This window comes from Lasiosphaeria miniovina, assembly GCF_030549165.1.
Source record: "Lasiosphaeria miniovina strain SMH2392-1A chromosome Unknown B0T26scaffold_1, whole genome shotgun sequence".
NCBI classification, from domain to species: Eukaryota; Fungi; Ascomycota; class Sordariomycetes; order Sordariales; family Lasiosphaeriaceae; genus Lasiosphaeria; species Lasiosphaeria miniovina.
Window position 1 is genome coordinate 5,969,947 of NW_026848220.1, and position 12,175 is coordinate 5,982,121.

Consider the following 12,175-nt stretch of genomic DNA (forward strand, 5'->3'; position numbering starts at 1 on the left):
CTAAATGGCTATCCTCTAGGCCCGCATCTTTCCCTTCCCCGAGATGGTAACGAAGCGGCGGTCGGGTTTGTCCCTGCCATCCGCTCGCGGGCCATGACGATATAATGACGATAGTGACATCACGACGATGGACGGCGCAAACAGCGCCGCCCCTGTAGACGACGGAAGTATTTCCCGTCGTCGGCCTGGCTTTCACGACACCGATTAATTGATTATCGCGGGAATCAAACCCGATCGCGAGCAACGCCGACGGGCTGGCGAGCAGCCAACCTCTGTCGATTGATTGATTACGGCGCGCGCACGTAAGCATCGCCACCCGCGCTTGACGATCAATCCCGGTCGATCCGACTCGCCTAGAATAGGTTTTGCGCCATTTTAAAAAAAGCTCTTTGGCGTCTCGTTGGCGCATTCAAGCCGCTTACTTTTCCTGCGATGCTTGACGGGGCGGTACTCGAGCCGGATGGCTTCGGCGCAAAATCGCTCAGCCACGCCGGCTGCCTCGCCGCTGGTCCACGCGGCCTAATGCGGCGCCCAGGCCATCCCTCCCCCATCCCTGGACGGCGCGCGGCCGCGGCGCGCAATCCACAGACCGTCGCTGGAAATATCCTCAACGACCTCAACCCACACAGTCGGGGAGGCAGATTGACGGCGCACGCGCGACGCGTTACGAGCCGCTGCGACCGCCCCAACAGCACCATTGCGCTCTCCAGAAGCCGTCGCCTTCCCTATGACGGCCCAGCTGCCTGAGCTACACCACCAGCTGCGGGAGCACTGTAGCCGTTTGCCGCTGCCGATGGAGGAGTTACTAGCAACCATGCCGAACCAGCGAACCCATGCGTGCGGAAATCCGGCGCGTCGGAGCCGGTACGGAACGCCCGGACTAATTAGTCTTGGGGAGACGGGCTCCACCTACCGTTGCGCCTCGGCTACGAGATTGGGCCAAACCGACAGCACCTGCGCTGGTGCCGAACCGCTCGAAAGCCAGGGAAAGAGTCCCGCCACGGGCATTATCGCAATCCAGCTAGGGGGCATAGTAGTTAAGGGTCGTTGTGAGACGCTGCGGGATGGGTTATATTATCGGGTCTGAGTAAGTGCGGTGGGAATGGGCTACGAAGGGGTGTATGTGAGGTCGTTGGTAGCGTTGCTACTTGTGGTGTATATTTTCCAAGGCAACTTGACAATTGTGATGACTTAGATCGGCCCAGCCGATCTGCTTCATGAGTTAACGACATAAACCAAAAGCAATGTTCTGTTTCAAGCTCGGCGTGTTCTAGGTGCATGGCCGACTGACAGATGTACCTACTTTTGACTTTTCGTGTAACTTCACTTTCTGTCACGGAATCGTGGGCTTAGCGGCTCAACTTTAGCACCTCTTGCGCCACAAATTGGTGAAATTTATGTTCGTTTCAGCATGGTACTATCTTTGGGCCTCACTCTTGTCTGCTGGTTGAGTGAGTAGCCTGTTGTTTGCCAGCTGCGATAGTGAGTCGGGCGAAACGCGTAAAACGGATTGTTTGCCTGGCACGACAAGAAACGAGATCTCTGCGACAGGGGGTGGTTATATCTGAGTAACTGGGAAGCATTGAAACGGGTCTGCAGACTGATTTAAAACAAGGGCAGCCTAGCAATACAAATCATCGCTATCTCATTGGCGACGGGCTATAAAAAGATTTGCTCCTACCTAGCCTACAGAGTGGTCTTTACTCCTCAAACAAAGCGGCACTTTTCCAGCTCCTTGAGAAATTCAGCCTCGATGTCCTTTTTAATAAAATAAGCTACCTGACCAGTCAGGAAGGGGTCAGGTGAACGGATGCCTCCGGCGGCGCCTGCCGCGGGCTGTCCTCGCTTCGCTCGAAGGAATGGGTGGCGGGGCCATTTTACTAAGAAATTAGTAAGGACAACCCCGCTTTGTGCCATAAGTCGTAGCCAAAGGTAGACTCAACTGTGTCAACTGTGTTAAAAGTAAAAAACACAGGAGAGTCATCACAACGTCATGGTGTTGAGGCAAAAAAAGTTGATTCTGCTATCTAGGCTACACCCGGAACCAACACCTCGTCGGCGTCAACACGGCGCTGGTAATCCGCCGTACGCAAGGCACTTATTACGTCATACTTATCCATCTTGACAGGCAGGACAAAGGGAGCCTCGCGGCGAGCGTCTTCCACGTCGGCAGCTCAAGCGATGTCATAAAACTTCGGAAGGACTCTGCCCGGCTGAACTTCGAGACAACGGATTTACAGCTATTCTAGCCCTTCAATACCAGAACAAATTCTCATGATAATTCCATGTTTCGATGTTCATGGTCTAATTGTTGGATTTCTAGGTGGCAAGCCCCCTAGGACCCCTAGTGCCTGCGACGCTCTTGGCCTGCGGCACTTTCCTTCATACAGCTTACGCGTTATATCTACTAATTGGGAAATTTCTCCTTCCTGACACAACCACAACACAGCAAAGCGGCATCTCACGGCTTAACCGTCCGAGGTTCATCCGATCGGCCAGTCCCTCGAGTCCATTTCGACACGGACGCAAACTGGCCAATCGCTGTGCGAGAAACTTTCGGCACCCTCACGGTAATATAGAATACAGCCTCTCTACGCCACCTCCGGCTCGCAAGCTCGCTTACGGTGGCTCCGTTCAGCTGAAAAAAGGGGGCTTTCTGCCCCTGCCAGAAAGGGCGAGGAAGAAGATATACAGAACAATCCATCACTTGAACCACCAGTTTTCGGCGTGCAGTTACGCCCTGTTGCTTCCAGTACCGGTACCCTGGTGAATCCAACAGGAATGAAGCAAAGGCGAGTGGAAAGAAAGGAAAGATTTTTGTTTTGCGAAATATATAATTGATAACCCCGCAGTCTCTACCCTATAGGTTTGAAGGAAAGTGCGGGGGAGGGGGAGGGTGGGGCCACCTAGGCCGCGTGATGTATATACATATAGAGTACTTCCGAGGGACCGCGCCCCTCGCTGTCAAGGCCGCCTCAAATGGCGGCATGTGCCAGCTGGCTTCGGCGGCCGTAACAGTGCCTTCTCGCATTAACCTGTAATTACTTTAATATGACATTTATATAGGAATTTATTAATTTTCACGAGGTTTTGCCATTTTCGACTGCTTATAGCAGCATTGGGGTATATGTTACACACGAACTCCGGAAACCCAAGTGAAACCTCACCCCTTGGAAGGTTTAAAATTCGGTTTGCTACGCTAGGGTAAAATATAAACCTCACGCCACCCCCCTAGTGGTTCATTAAATAGCAATGTCATGGATCGGTGAACGATGGGAAGGGGACGACGAGAAACTCCGCATGCTATTTATCTAACCAAGTCTTAGGTTTGTTTTCTGTATGGGTAGTAATTGTTCGTAGACACACCATTATACAGGATTATGGTCCTCCCGTCCCATGACTAAATGGGTTGAGTTGTACATACAATAATTCAGTTTCAAGCCGCCTTGAGAGAAAGCTTCAGAAGGAGAATGCAACGAGCCAAGTGTTTGATATCATTGCACAAGGACGAGATGGCAAACGTGATATCTTAGTAATAGCTAGGCATTTCCTACCTGCCAGAGTTTGGCTGACGGATTAGCGGTTTGGAGCCCCCTCCCTCACGCGCGAAACTGGAGCGTGCATGCTGCGACAGTAATCCGACTGCGGGGTTACGTTGTCGCTCGCGTCGGACCTCGAAGCAGTTCCCAACCCCTCGACTTCTGGAACCTGTCTGCATCAAGATTCCACACAAAATGCCATCGCCTCTGCACATCAACCCCGAAGCCAGGAGGTGGCGATATGGCGGCGATAGCGAAGCAGCCTCAACTCTGGAACAGCGCAGGCAGGCCGTGCTGAAGTTTCACGGGCATCTCCCCGAGTACCGCGAGACTCCGCTGCGCAGCCTCCCATCGATAGCCAACGAGCTCGGGCTCGGCCACGTGCTCCTCAAAGACGAGTCGAGCCGCTTTGGGCTGCCGTCGTTCAAGATCCTCGGCGCCTCATGGGCCGTTTATTGCGCCGTCCGCGAGCGGGTCGACCAGCTTGAGGGCCTCGCCCAGGCAATAACTGCCGACGAGGACCCGCTGCTGGCGTTGTCTGTCCTGGCCGGCCGGGTGGAGAGAGCGAGGCAGAAGCTCGGGGACGTGAAGCTCATTACCTGCACCGAGGGCAACTGGGGCCGCGCCGTGGCGCGGATGGTGGGATATCTCAAGCTGCCGGCCGTGGTCTATGTCGCCGCGTACATGAACGAGACAACGCGCGAGCTTATCAGGAGGGAAGGGGCACTCGTCATACCCGTGGAAGGCGGCTATGACGGCGCTGCTGCGGCGGCAAAGCAGGCGGCCGACGAGGACGACAACTCGTTGCTGGTGATGGACATTGGCTGGGAAGGATACGAGAAGGTGCCGCAGGTCTGTGCTTCCCGACTGTCCTCTTCATACCTATTATGATCACGCTGCGGCATCAGGCTAATAGCCAACGGCCAGCGGGTGGTTGAGGGGTATCAAACCATGCTCGACGAGTCGCAGAAGCAAGTGGAAGAGCTCACAGGCGGCAAGCAGGCCACGCATGCCATCGTGCCAGCTGGATGTGGCTCTGTCGCCCAGGCAGTGACGCAGCACTTCAAGAGCCTTGCAAGCGACAAGCACCCCGCAGCGAGAGTGATCGTAGTGGAACTGGACACGGCGGCATGCCTTAAGCTATCGCTCGAGAGAGGAGAGATGACAACCGTGGCGACCGGAGACAGCATAATGTGCGGCATGAACTGCGGGACGCTGTCAACAACGGCATGGCCTGTGTTGAGGGCCGGCGTGGATGCAAGCGTGGTTGTGAACGATGCCGACTCGCACGCGGCCGTTGAGCAGCTCCGGGAACAGGGCACTCGGGCTGGCCCGTGCGGAGCTGCCAGTCTGGCCGCTCTGACGCGGGCTTGTGAGCTGGAAATGGATGCCCTTGGGCTCGACGGCGAGTCGGTTGTCGTCTTGTTCTGCACAGAGGGCGCCAGGGAATACAGGGTGCCCGTCTAAGGCCATGTACGTAGAGTGGACTCACAGGAAATACGGGTTCTATGTTGACAGACCAGAGACCCCCTATTCGGAAGAGGGAGTCTGTTTGGACAGTAGACTACTTTGTTGACTGGTGGAGTCAATCCGACGAGACGGAAAAATCTGCAGGGCTTGAGGTGGAGGCTTGTTCGTTTTAAATGCGGGTTGCATTCAGCATTCAGGGTCTTTAAACACGCCATCCGTACTTAATTCGGTTAATTCGTGTGGTAGGTACCTATTCAGGGCACGTTCGACAGGGCACTCTAGCTGTAACTATAACCGTAAAACGCTCAAGCCATTCATATGGTAATCACATGAAGGCCAGACCTGCGCGTGTATGGTGTAACGGAGCTAAGGGCTCGGAGATCCTGGGAGGGGGCTAAATGTGGAGCAGTGACGCCATAGATAGACAGATGGTGCCTACCATTTTTGCCGATCTCTCCTCTGGAGTTGGATATTCGCTTTCTCTTGCCAAGCACGGATGCCTTGGCACCTTCTTGACTTGACCCTTTTCTCTTTCTCCTTTCCTACAGCCTCGAACGTGATCTGGTTCTTGAAGACCACTCGCGATATTCGAACCCACGCCAAAGGCGACCACGTTTTTCGTGGGCAGCCATCTTGACGGGTTCCACAGATTAGGCGCTATTGAAGGGAGGGCTTTTAGCATCATTAGCACCAGTGCGACAAACGGCACTTTGTGCCGAAGCAACCCCGCAATGATCTCACTCCCCACGCGCGGTGGAGTGGCTCGATCACGCCCTTGCCCGACCGAGTCGGCCAACGGTGCAGCATCCGTCTTGGGCCGGCCCAGCTGCTGTGCTTGGCAGCATTGGCCGGATGCAACATCGCGCTTTGAGAAACAATCTGCATGCCGATGATCCCAATGCTGCATCGTCACACAGGCCTGGCAGACTAGATGCCGCCAACGTTCCGCCGCCAGCGGAGACACTCGGCCACGGCTGCCCAGACGAGCACCTGCACTAATTAGATCAGCAGGAATTCTCCCTGGCATCCATAAACCCGCAGGGACTGGGGAGCGCTTCTCCACGATGGCCCACGCCGGCTCGCGACGGCTCCCCGTAACACGTTCCACTCCGTTTCACCGCATGCTAGCCGGTCCAAGCTTCTCTGTTTCGACTCCGGTCGTGGCCGGTTGTGCGCCTGGTATAAAGGAAGACGGCCCGCCTCCTGGGTTCGAGGCCCGTCATGTCAATATAGCATCGATTTTCTGATGACTTGAGTTGTTTTGATCTGCAGGATTCCGTTCAAATGGCACCTCCAAAGTTCATGGGCCTCTCGGGCCGGCCACTTTCTCTGGCCGTCTCAATCGTGGCAACCACGGGCTTCCTCCTCTTCGGATATGACCAGGGGTGAGTTATCCCCACTCCTATCTCATTCTGCTGTGGGATGCTAACGGGATGCGCCAGGGTCATGGCCGGTCTCATCACCGCCCCCGCGTTCAACAATGTCTTCGAAGCTACGAGAGACAATTCCACGATGCAAGGGACGGTAACAGCAATCTACGAGATAGGCTGCTTGATGGGCGCCATGTTCATTCTCGGCGTCGGCGATTTACTGGGCAGACGCAAAGCAATCATCTTGGGCGGCGTCATCATGGTAGTGGGAGTCACCATCCAGATCACAGCCATGGCGGGAGCAACACCCCTTGCGCAGTTCATCGTGGGCAGGGTGGTCATGGGAGTCGGCAACGGTATAAACACGTCGACCATCCCCACATACCAAGGTGAGTCACGCGAGGGAGCCCACCCACGCTTCCATTGTCCTATCCCTGCAACTTGCCCTGACATGTGCAAAGCCGAATGCAGCAGGACCTCCAACCGTGGACTGCTTATCTGCATCGAGGGCGGCGTTATTGCGTTTGGCACGCTGATTGCTTATTGGATCGACTACGGCGCCTCGTACGGTAGCGATGATCTGACCTGGCGCTTCCCTATCGCCTTCCAGATATTATTTGCTCTGATCATCTGCATGCCCATGATATTCCTCCCCGAGTCGCCCAGATGGCTGCTCAGCCACGGCCGCGTGGAAGACGCCGACAAGGTCATCTCTGCCCTGCGAGGGTATGAGATCGAGAGCGAAGAAACTGTGCTGGAGCGATCCCTCATCATCGACTCACTTCGCGCCTCTGGCGGCTACGGCCAGAAGAGTACCCCGATGAAGACCCTATTCACGGGCGGCAGGACGCAGCACTTCCGGCGCATGCTCTTGGGCGCAAGCTCCCAGCTGATGCAGCAGATCGGCGGCTGCAATGCTGTCATCTACTACTTCCCTATCTTGTTTCAGACTTCGATTGGAGAAACGCACAGCATGAGTTTGTTACTGGGGGGCATTAACATGATTGTCTACTCGATCTTTGCTACTTTCAGCTGGTTCGTCATTGAACGGGTCGGACGTCGTCGCCTGTTCCTATACGGCACAGTCGGGCAGATGTTGAGCATGGTGCTCGTGTTTGCGTGCCTTATCCCGAACGACCAAATGACGGCCCGTGGAGCCGCCGTCGGTCTCTTTACCTACATCGCCTTCTTTGGCGCGACATGGCTACCGCTGCCTTGGCTGTACCCGGCAGAGGTCAACCCCGTCAAGACGCGTGGAAAGGCAAACGCCGTCAGCACCTGCACCAACTGGCTCTTCAATTTCCTCATTGTCATGGTGACACCCATCATGATTGCCGAGATCGGCTGGGGCACTTACCTGTTCTTCGCCGTGGTCAACGCGTGCTTCATCCCCATCATCTACTTCTTCTACCCCGAAACGGCGCGCAGGTCGCTCGAAGAGATCGACATCATCTTCGCCAAAGGTCACGCAGAAAACATATCCTACGTCAAGGCCGCCGAGGACCTGCCGCACCTCCAGCCCGCAGAGATCGAGGCCTACGCCCTGCGGTACGGTCTCATTGAAGAGTCCTCCCTGACTGCCGCTGGGCGGAGGGCGCGCGACGAGGAAGAGAAGGCCGCGCGAGACGGAAATGTGACTGGCAGCGAGGGTTCCATTGCCAAGGAGCGCGGTGTCGAATCTGAGTTTGGGAGCGGCCTGAGCACGCCCAATCGCGCGCATCACATCTGATTATGTGTGCCAGGACGGCGGCGCAGGCGTTATGTTGGGGCTTTGCTACGATGCTAACGTTCGACTTTAGAGCCTGAAATGGGCAGAGCCATGTTGTTTCACCGGAGGAATATAATACCCATAGAGTTGAGTGTGATGAATACATTGACTGGCTGTTTTATCACCCCAAACACCCCCCAACACCCCCCCCTACCATAGCTTGATGGTATTTAAACCCTTGTGCTCAGTCTTTCAGCCCGGGCTTGGTTTCTGTTGCTACTCTGTAAGACCATCTTCGGTGACTCATGCGGTCTTACTAGGCAATCTCTCCTGGTAGTAACTGCTGGGGAGTGAACCCCCGTGCTGCTCGACGTTTCTCTGTAGATTTCCAAAATGACGTTCCTACAGCTTTACTAATACGGATCTAATATCATTGCGCGATATGGTAAACGGGATCGACGGCCTCAAGGTTGTGGCAGTAGGCCGCACCCGTAGCACCAAGAGCAGCAGCAAGCGCGGCTTGGTAGACGGCCGCATCGAGCTCGGCCGCGGGTTTGTCGGCGGAAGCCGCCATATTATTAAGCCCCAGCATCTTCTCGACCCCGGCCACCACGCGCCTTCTCCAGCCTTCGCTTATAGCGCTATTACAGGCGGTATCGAGGCCGAAATGATAGCCCTTATCGATAATATCGAGGACCGGGAAAAGATGGTGACTCCTATATTCTATTAGGCCCATCCTCGTATATAGCATGATGCCGGCGTAGTGGAGGCGGTGACTTCTTAAGCCGGTGGGATAAAAATGGAAAAATGGAAGCTCGGTGCGCTGATCACGTCTGGCTTCGAGGAACTCGTCGTACGGTGGGGGAGGGTGAGCCAGGCTGTTTTTGTTGTTGTGATCGGCGGCGTCGTCTTCGGTTGGAATGCTCCCTGGAGTGTTGTCTCTAGGGGTGAGACGGAAGGGGTGTCGTGGCGCTTGGATTCATTGGCCGCATAGTCGTGAATGATTTGTGCCATATTGCTCTTAGTAGTAGGGGTGATCCTGGCAGCAAAGTGGTTTATTCAAAGTTATGAGTTTAGGTAGAAAGAGATGAATTATTAATTAGAAGAAAATAATCACTACGGGGCGGAGGCCCGTTTATATCGTTGAATGCAAAGCTTAAGTCTCAGGTGAGTCAACACGATGCTTTCTATCAAAGTTTCCCATCCCATTCTTCCCATTTCATATAAGATTGAGATGGTTTTATGACTGAAGTCGGTCTCGGCAATGCTGGTGTCATGCGACATGGGTCGAATCAACATGTGCCTGCCTACCTAGGTACCTTAAGTTGGGAATCTTGAGCGTAAAGGAAAGCCAGATCCAGAAATAGTTATATGCCCAGAACGGACAAGTATAATTCCCATTTCCTCACTGAAAAACCAATGAGCCAATTTCACTATAATGATGTTGGAAATCGGCACCCGCAATCCCCACTCAACATCACCCGGAACCGAGCAGTTGCCGCCTTAGGCTGAGCGAGGGAGTTTCATCCCTCTCCTTCTTTCTTGCTGCCTTAGGCTGTTACAGTTACCGTGGTTCGAAGTGACAGTGAGGGTGTGAGGATGCTCTTTCGAGGCTAGTTTCGAGCCGCTGGTGCTCTACCTACCCGCGTGGCCCCTCATCTCCCCCTCCCCCCCTACCGGAACGAACTTGACCGGCTTATGTTTTCACGACGTTGCAGCGGTGGGCGGGCAATGATCGACATGTCTCTTTCTTCCGCCGTCCCTCAAGTCGGTAGTGCTCAAAACATCTACTGGTGCCCCAAATACAACACAAAGATTGGCCTGTATGGATCGGGTGGCTCGGGCCCGCTAAGTCTGTTCACCACACTAGACGGCAACGAGCACAAGGCGTTGCGGAAAGCGCTCGGCGGCGTGGCATATAATAAGGACCTGTTGGTGAAGTTGTCTGTTCGTGGTGAGTGAGTCGAGGTCGGGATTATGTTCCTCACATCACTCGGGGGGTAAAAACCTTGGGGGACAGTACCCTTCCGACTGCACCCTACGGGAAATTTTCAGAAGCAATGTGGTGGGCTAGAACTCTTTTTGAGATTGTGCTGCCTATATACGTCGAGTGTCAATAAACACACCTCCATTTGCAAACACACGCGCCCATATCTACCTCCCTACCAAGCACCAAGCCATCATTCTACGGCACATAGGAAAGATAGAGATCCAAGTACGCGTGCACCAAAATCTCGGCGTGTGCCGGGCGCAGGCATGTACGTGGTGAGGTGCCCGCCGCGGATCAGGAACATGTCAATGTTCCCGACTCCTGCTCTTCTCCCTCGTCCCAGCAGAACGATGTAGGCCAGTATCCACTCGTAATACAGCATCCACGCGTAGTACAGCATCCACTCGTAGTACAGCATCCACTCGTAGTACAGCATCCACTCGTAGTACAGCATCCACTCGTAGTACAGCAAATTCACGGGGGTTTAATCGGGGTCATATTCAGAAATCTGTATTATTCAGCTACATGGATAAATGTCATCTGTAAAATCGAGCATTCCCCACAAGAAAGAGAACCGCTGCCGAGAACCCTGCAAACTTCAACAGCTTAGATACCAACAAAGGAAAGCGCAAGACATCTTGGGGAGGATGGGGTTGTGACTTACCTTCCTTGACAAGGACTATTGTAGTCACCGGTAAAACCAGACAATGAACGACGCCGTGGCGCTGCCTCTCCATAGGCTGCTGTCGCGGCTCTTCTTGGCGCCGCGCTCATGTCCAAGGTGCACCACTATCCCAAGTTAGATTCACTCGTCAGAGGGCTGGTTGTACTGGTTGTAGTGGGACATCTGGCAGGGGAACCAGTTCGTGGGCTGGATCTGCGGCTCACCGATCTTGTACACGGTCGTGCCCGTGCCGTTGTTATCCTCCCCGTCCAGCTCTTGCACCTCGCAGAGATAGTCCCTGGCGGGTCTTGTGGCAACACCATCTTGGGACGATGCTTCTTGCTGCTGCTGCTGCTGCTTGTAGAGGGAGCGAAGGTCCGCCGATCCGACGGCCGACAGCCTCAGAGACAGAGCCTGGCGGCGGAGCGACGGGGTGCTGTCGATGGTACTGGCAGCAGTGCTGTTACGCTGGCAGCTGCTGTCGGTCGTGTGCGGGCGGGTCGACAGGTCTGAGCCACGGCGGGAATGCACCTCATGCACCGTGCTGCTGGTCCAGTCGTGGCATTCCGGTCCGCTCTCAGATGGTGGCAATGGCGCATGGCTGCAGCGTTCAAACAGGGCCAGAGACTCCGGGTGCGCAGCCGTGAAGGGGATCCAGAAGCGCTCCGCAACCATGTTGGGCGCCGTCTCGGGCGCCAGCCGCTCTATGCTGCCGAGCCCAGCCAGGGCGGCGGGCTTGGGGTGCACGTCGTCGTCGCCGCAGCCGTCGTCGGCGATGCGGTGCAGCAGCCAGAAGATGGTCCGCGTGATGTCGCCGAGCGTCGTCTGCTGCTCGGTGCTGTCGCCATCGCCATCGCCGGCAGTAGCCTGGGCCTGAGCGTGCAGCACCACCCAAGCGCTGCTGTAGTGGTCCAGCAGGCTGGTGAGGGTGAGGACGCGGGCGGCGGTGCGGATCGTGGTGCCGAAGCAGCCGCTGTAGGGCAGCACGGCGTCGGACGCGGGCACGACGCGGCCGAGGGCGTCAAAGACGTCGGCGTCGACGTACTGGATCCGCAGCTTGCGGACCTGGCCGCCCGGCGTCGGCACGCCCATCACGTCCGGTTGCCTCTCGAACAGGTGCCACCCCGACGTCCTCGCCCAGCCGTGGATGACGCTCCTGGTGTCGGCCGGGCACAGGATGCCCACGTGTGTGGGCAGGCGCTCCGAGAACCCCCACACGGCCAGTGCTGCGTCGCAGCTGACGGCGTAGCGGAGGTGGGAGAGGGCCCTGTCGATGGTGTCGAGGAATTCGCCCAGGACCTGGGCAGCCATGGGCTGTGTGGTGGGAGGCAGGGGCTTGTTTAGCATCCTGCGGACCTTCAACTGGGATGGGGAGTTAGAAGCTGGCAGAGGGGTGGGTGATGCCTCGGCGGCGGCGATACTCTGCTTACCGGT

The 12,175-nt window shown here is 55.8% G+C and overlaps 5 protein-coding genes across 5 annotated transcripts; 2 read left to right on the forward strand and 3 right to left on the reverse strand.

The window, feature by feature from the left end:
• Positions 1-329: 329 nt before the first annotated feature.
• On the reverse strand, positions 330-1,032 carry B0T26DRAFT_670925 (uncharacterized protein; the record flags this gene model as incomplete). Its single annotated transcript, XM_060439246.1, has 4 exons — positions 330-353; positions 423-519; positions 626-760; positions 914-1,032. 4 exons carry the CDS (start codon positions 1,030-1,032, stop codon positions 330-332), a joined length of 375 nt encoding a protein of 124 aa, XP_060303539.1.
• A 2,518-nt stretch (positions 1,033-3,550) lies between these two features.
• On the forward strand, positions 3,551-5,396 carry B0T26DRAFT_689318 (tryptophan synthase beta subunit-like PLP-dependent enzyme). The gene is made up of 2 exons (XM_060441029.1): positions 3,551-4,391; positions 4,467-5,396. Exons 1-2 carry the CDS (start codon positions 3,735-3,737, stop codon positions 5,004-5,006), a joined length of 1,197 nt encoding a protein of 398 aa, XP_060303540.1. The 5' UTR covers positions 3,551-3,734; the 3' UTR covers positions 5,007-5,396.
• B0T26DRAFT_78424 (uncharacterized protein) lies at positions 5,206-6,165 on the reverse strand. Its single transcript, XM_060446757.1, has one exon. The coding sequence runs from the start codon at positions 6,034-6,036 to the stop codon at positions 5,404-5,406; it is 633 nt and encodes a 210-aa protein (XP_060303541.1). The 5' UTR covers positions 6,037-6,165; the 3' UTR covers positions 5,206-5,403.
• Positions 6,166-6,293: 128 nt separating this feature from the next.
• Positions 6,294-8,108, forward strand: B0T26DRAFT_746540 (sugar transporter; the record flags this gene model as incomplete). The annotated part of the gene is made up of 3 exons (XM_060444705.1): positions 6,294-6,394; positions 6,452-6,768; positions 6,841-8,108. The coding sequence occupies 3 exons, from the start codon at positions 6,294-6,296 to the stop codon at positions 8,106-8,108; spliced, it is 1,686 nt and encodes a 561-aa protein (XP_060303542.1).
• A 2,546-nt stretch (positions 8,109-10,654) lies between these two features.
• On the reverse strand, positions 10,655-12,106 carry B0T26DRAFT_762096 (uncharacterized protein). Its single transcript, XM_060446408.1, has 2 exons — positions 11,747-12,106; positions 10,655-11,608 (listed from the first exon to the last, which is right to left on the reverse strand). Exons 1-2 carry the CDS (start codon positions 12,086-12,088, stop codon positions 10,883-10,885), a joined length of 1,068 nt encoding a protein of 355 aa, XP_060303543.1. The 5' UTR covers positions 12,089-12,106; the 3' UTR covers positions 10,655-10,882.
• Between the last annotated feature and the right edge of the window lie 69 nt (positions 12,107-12,175).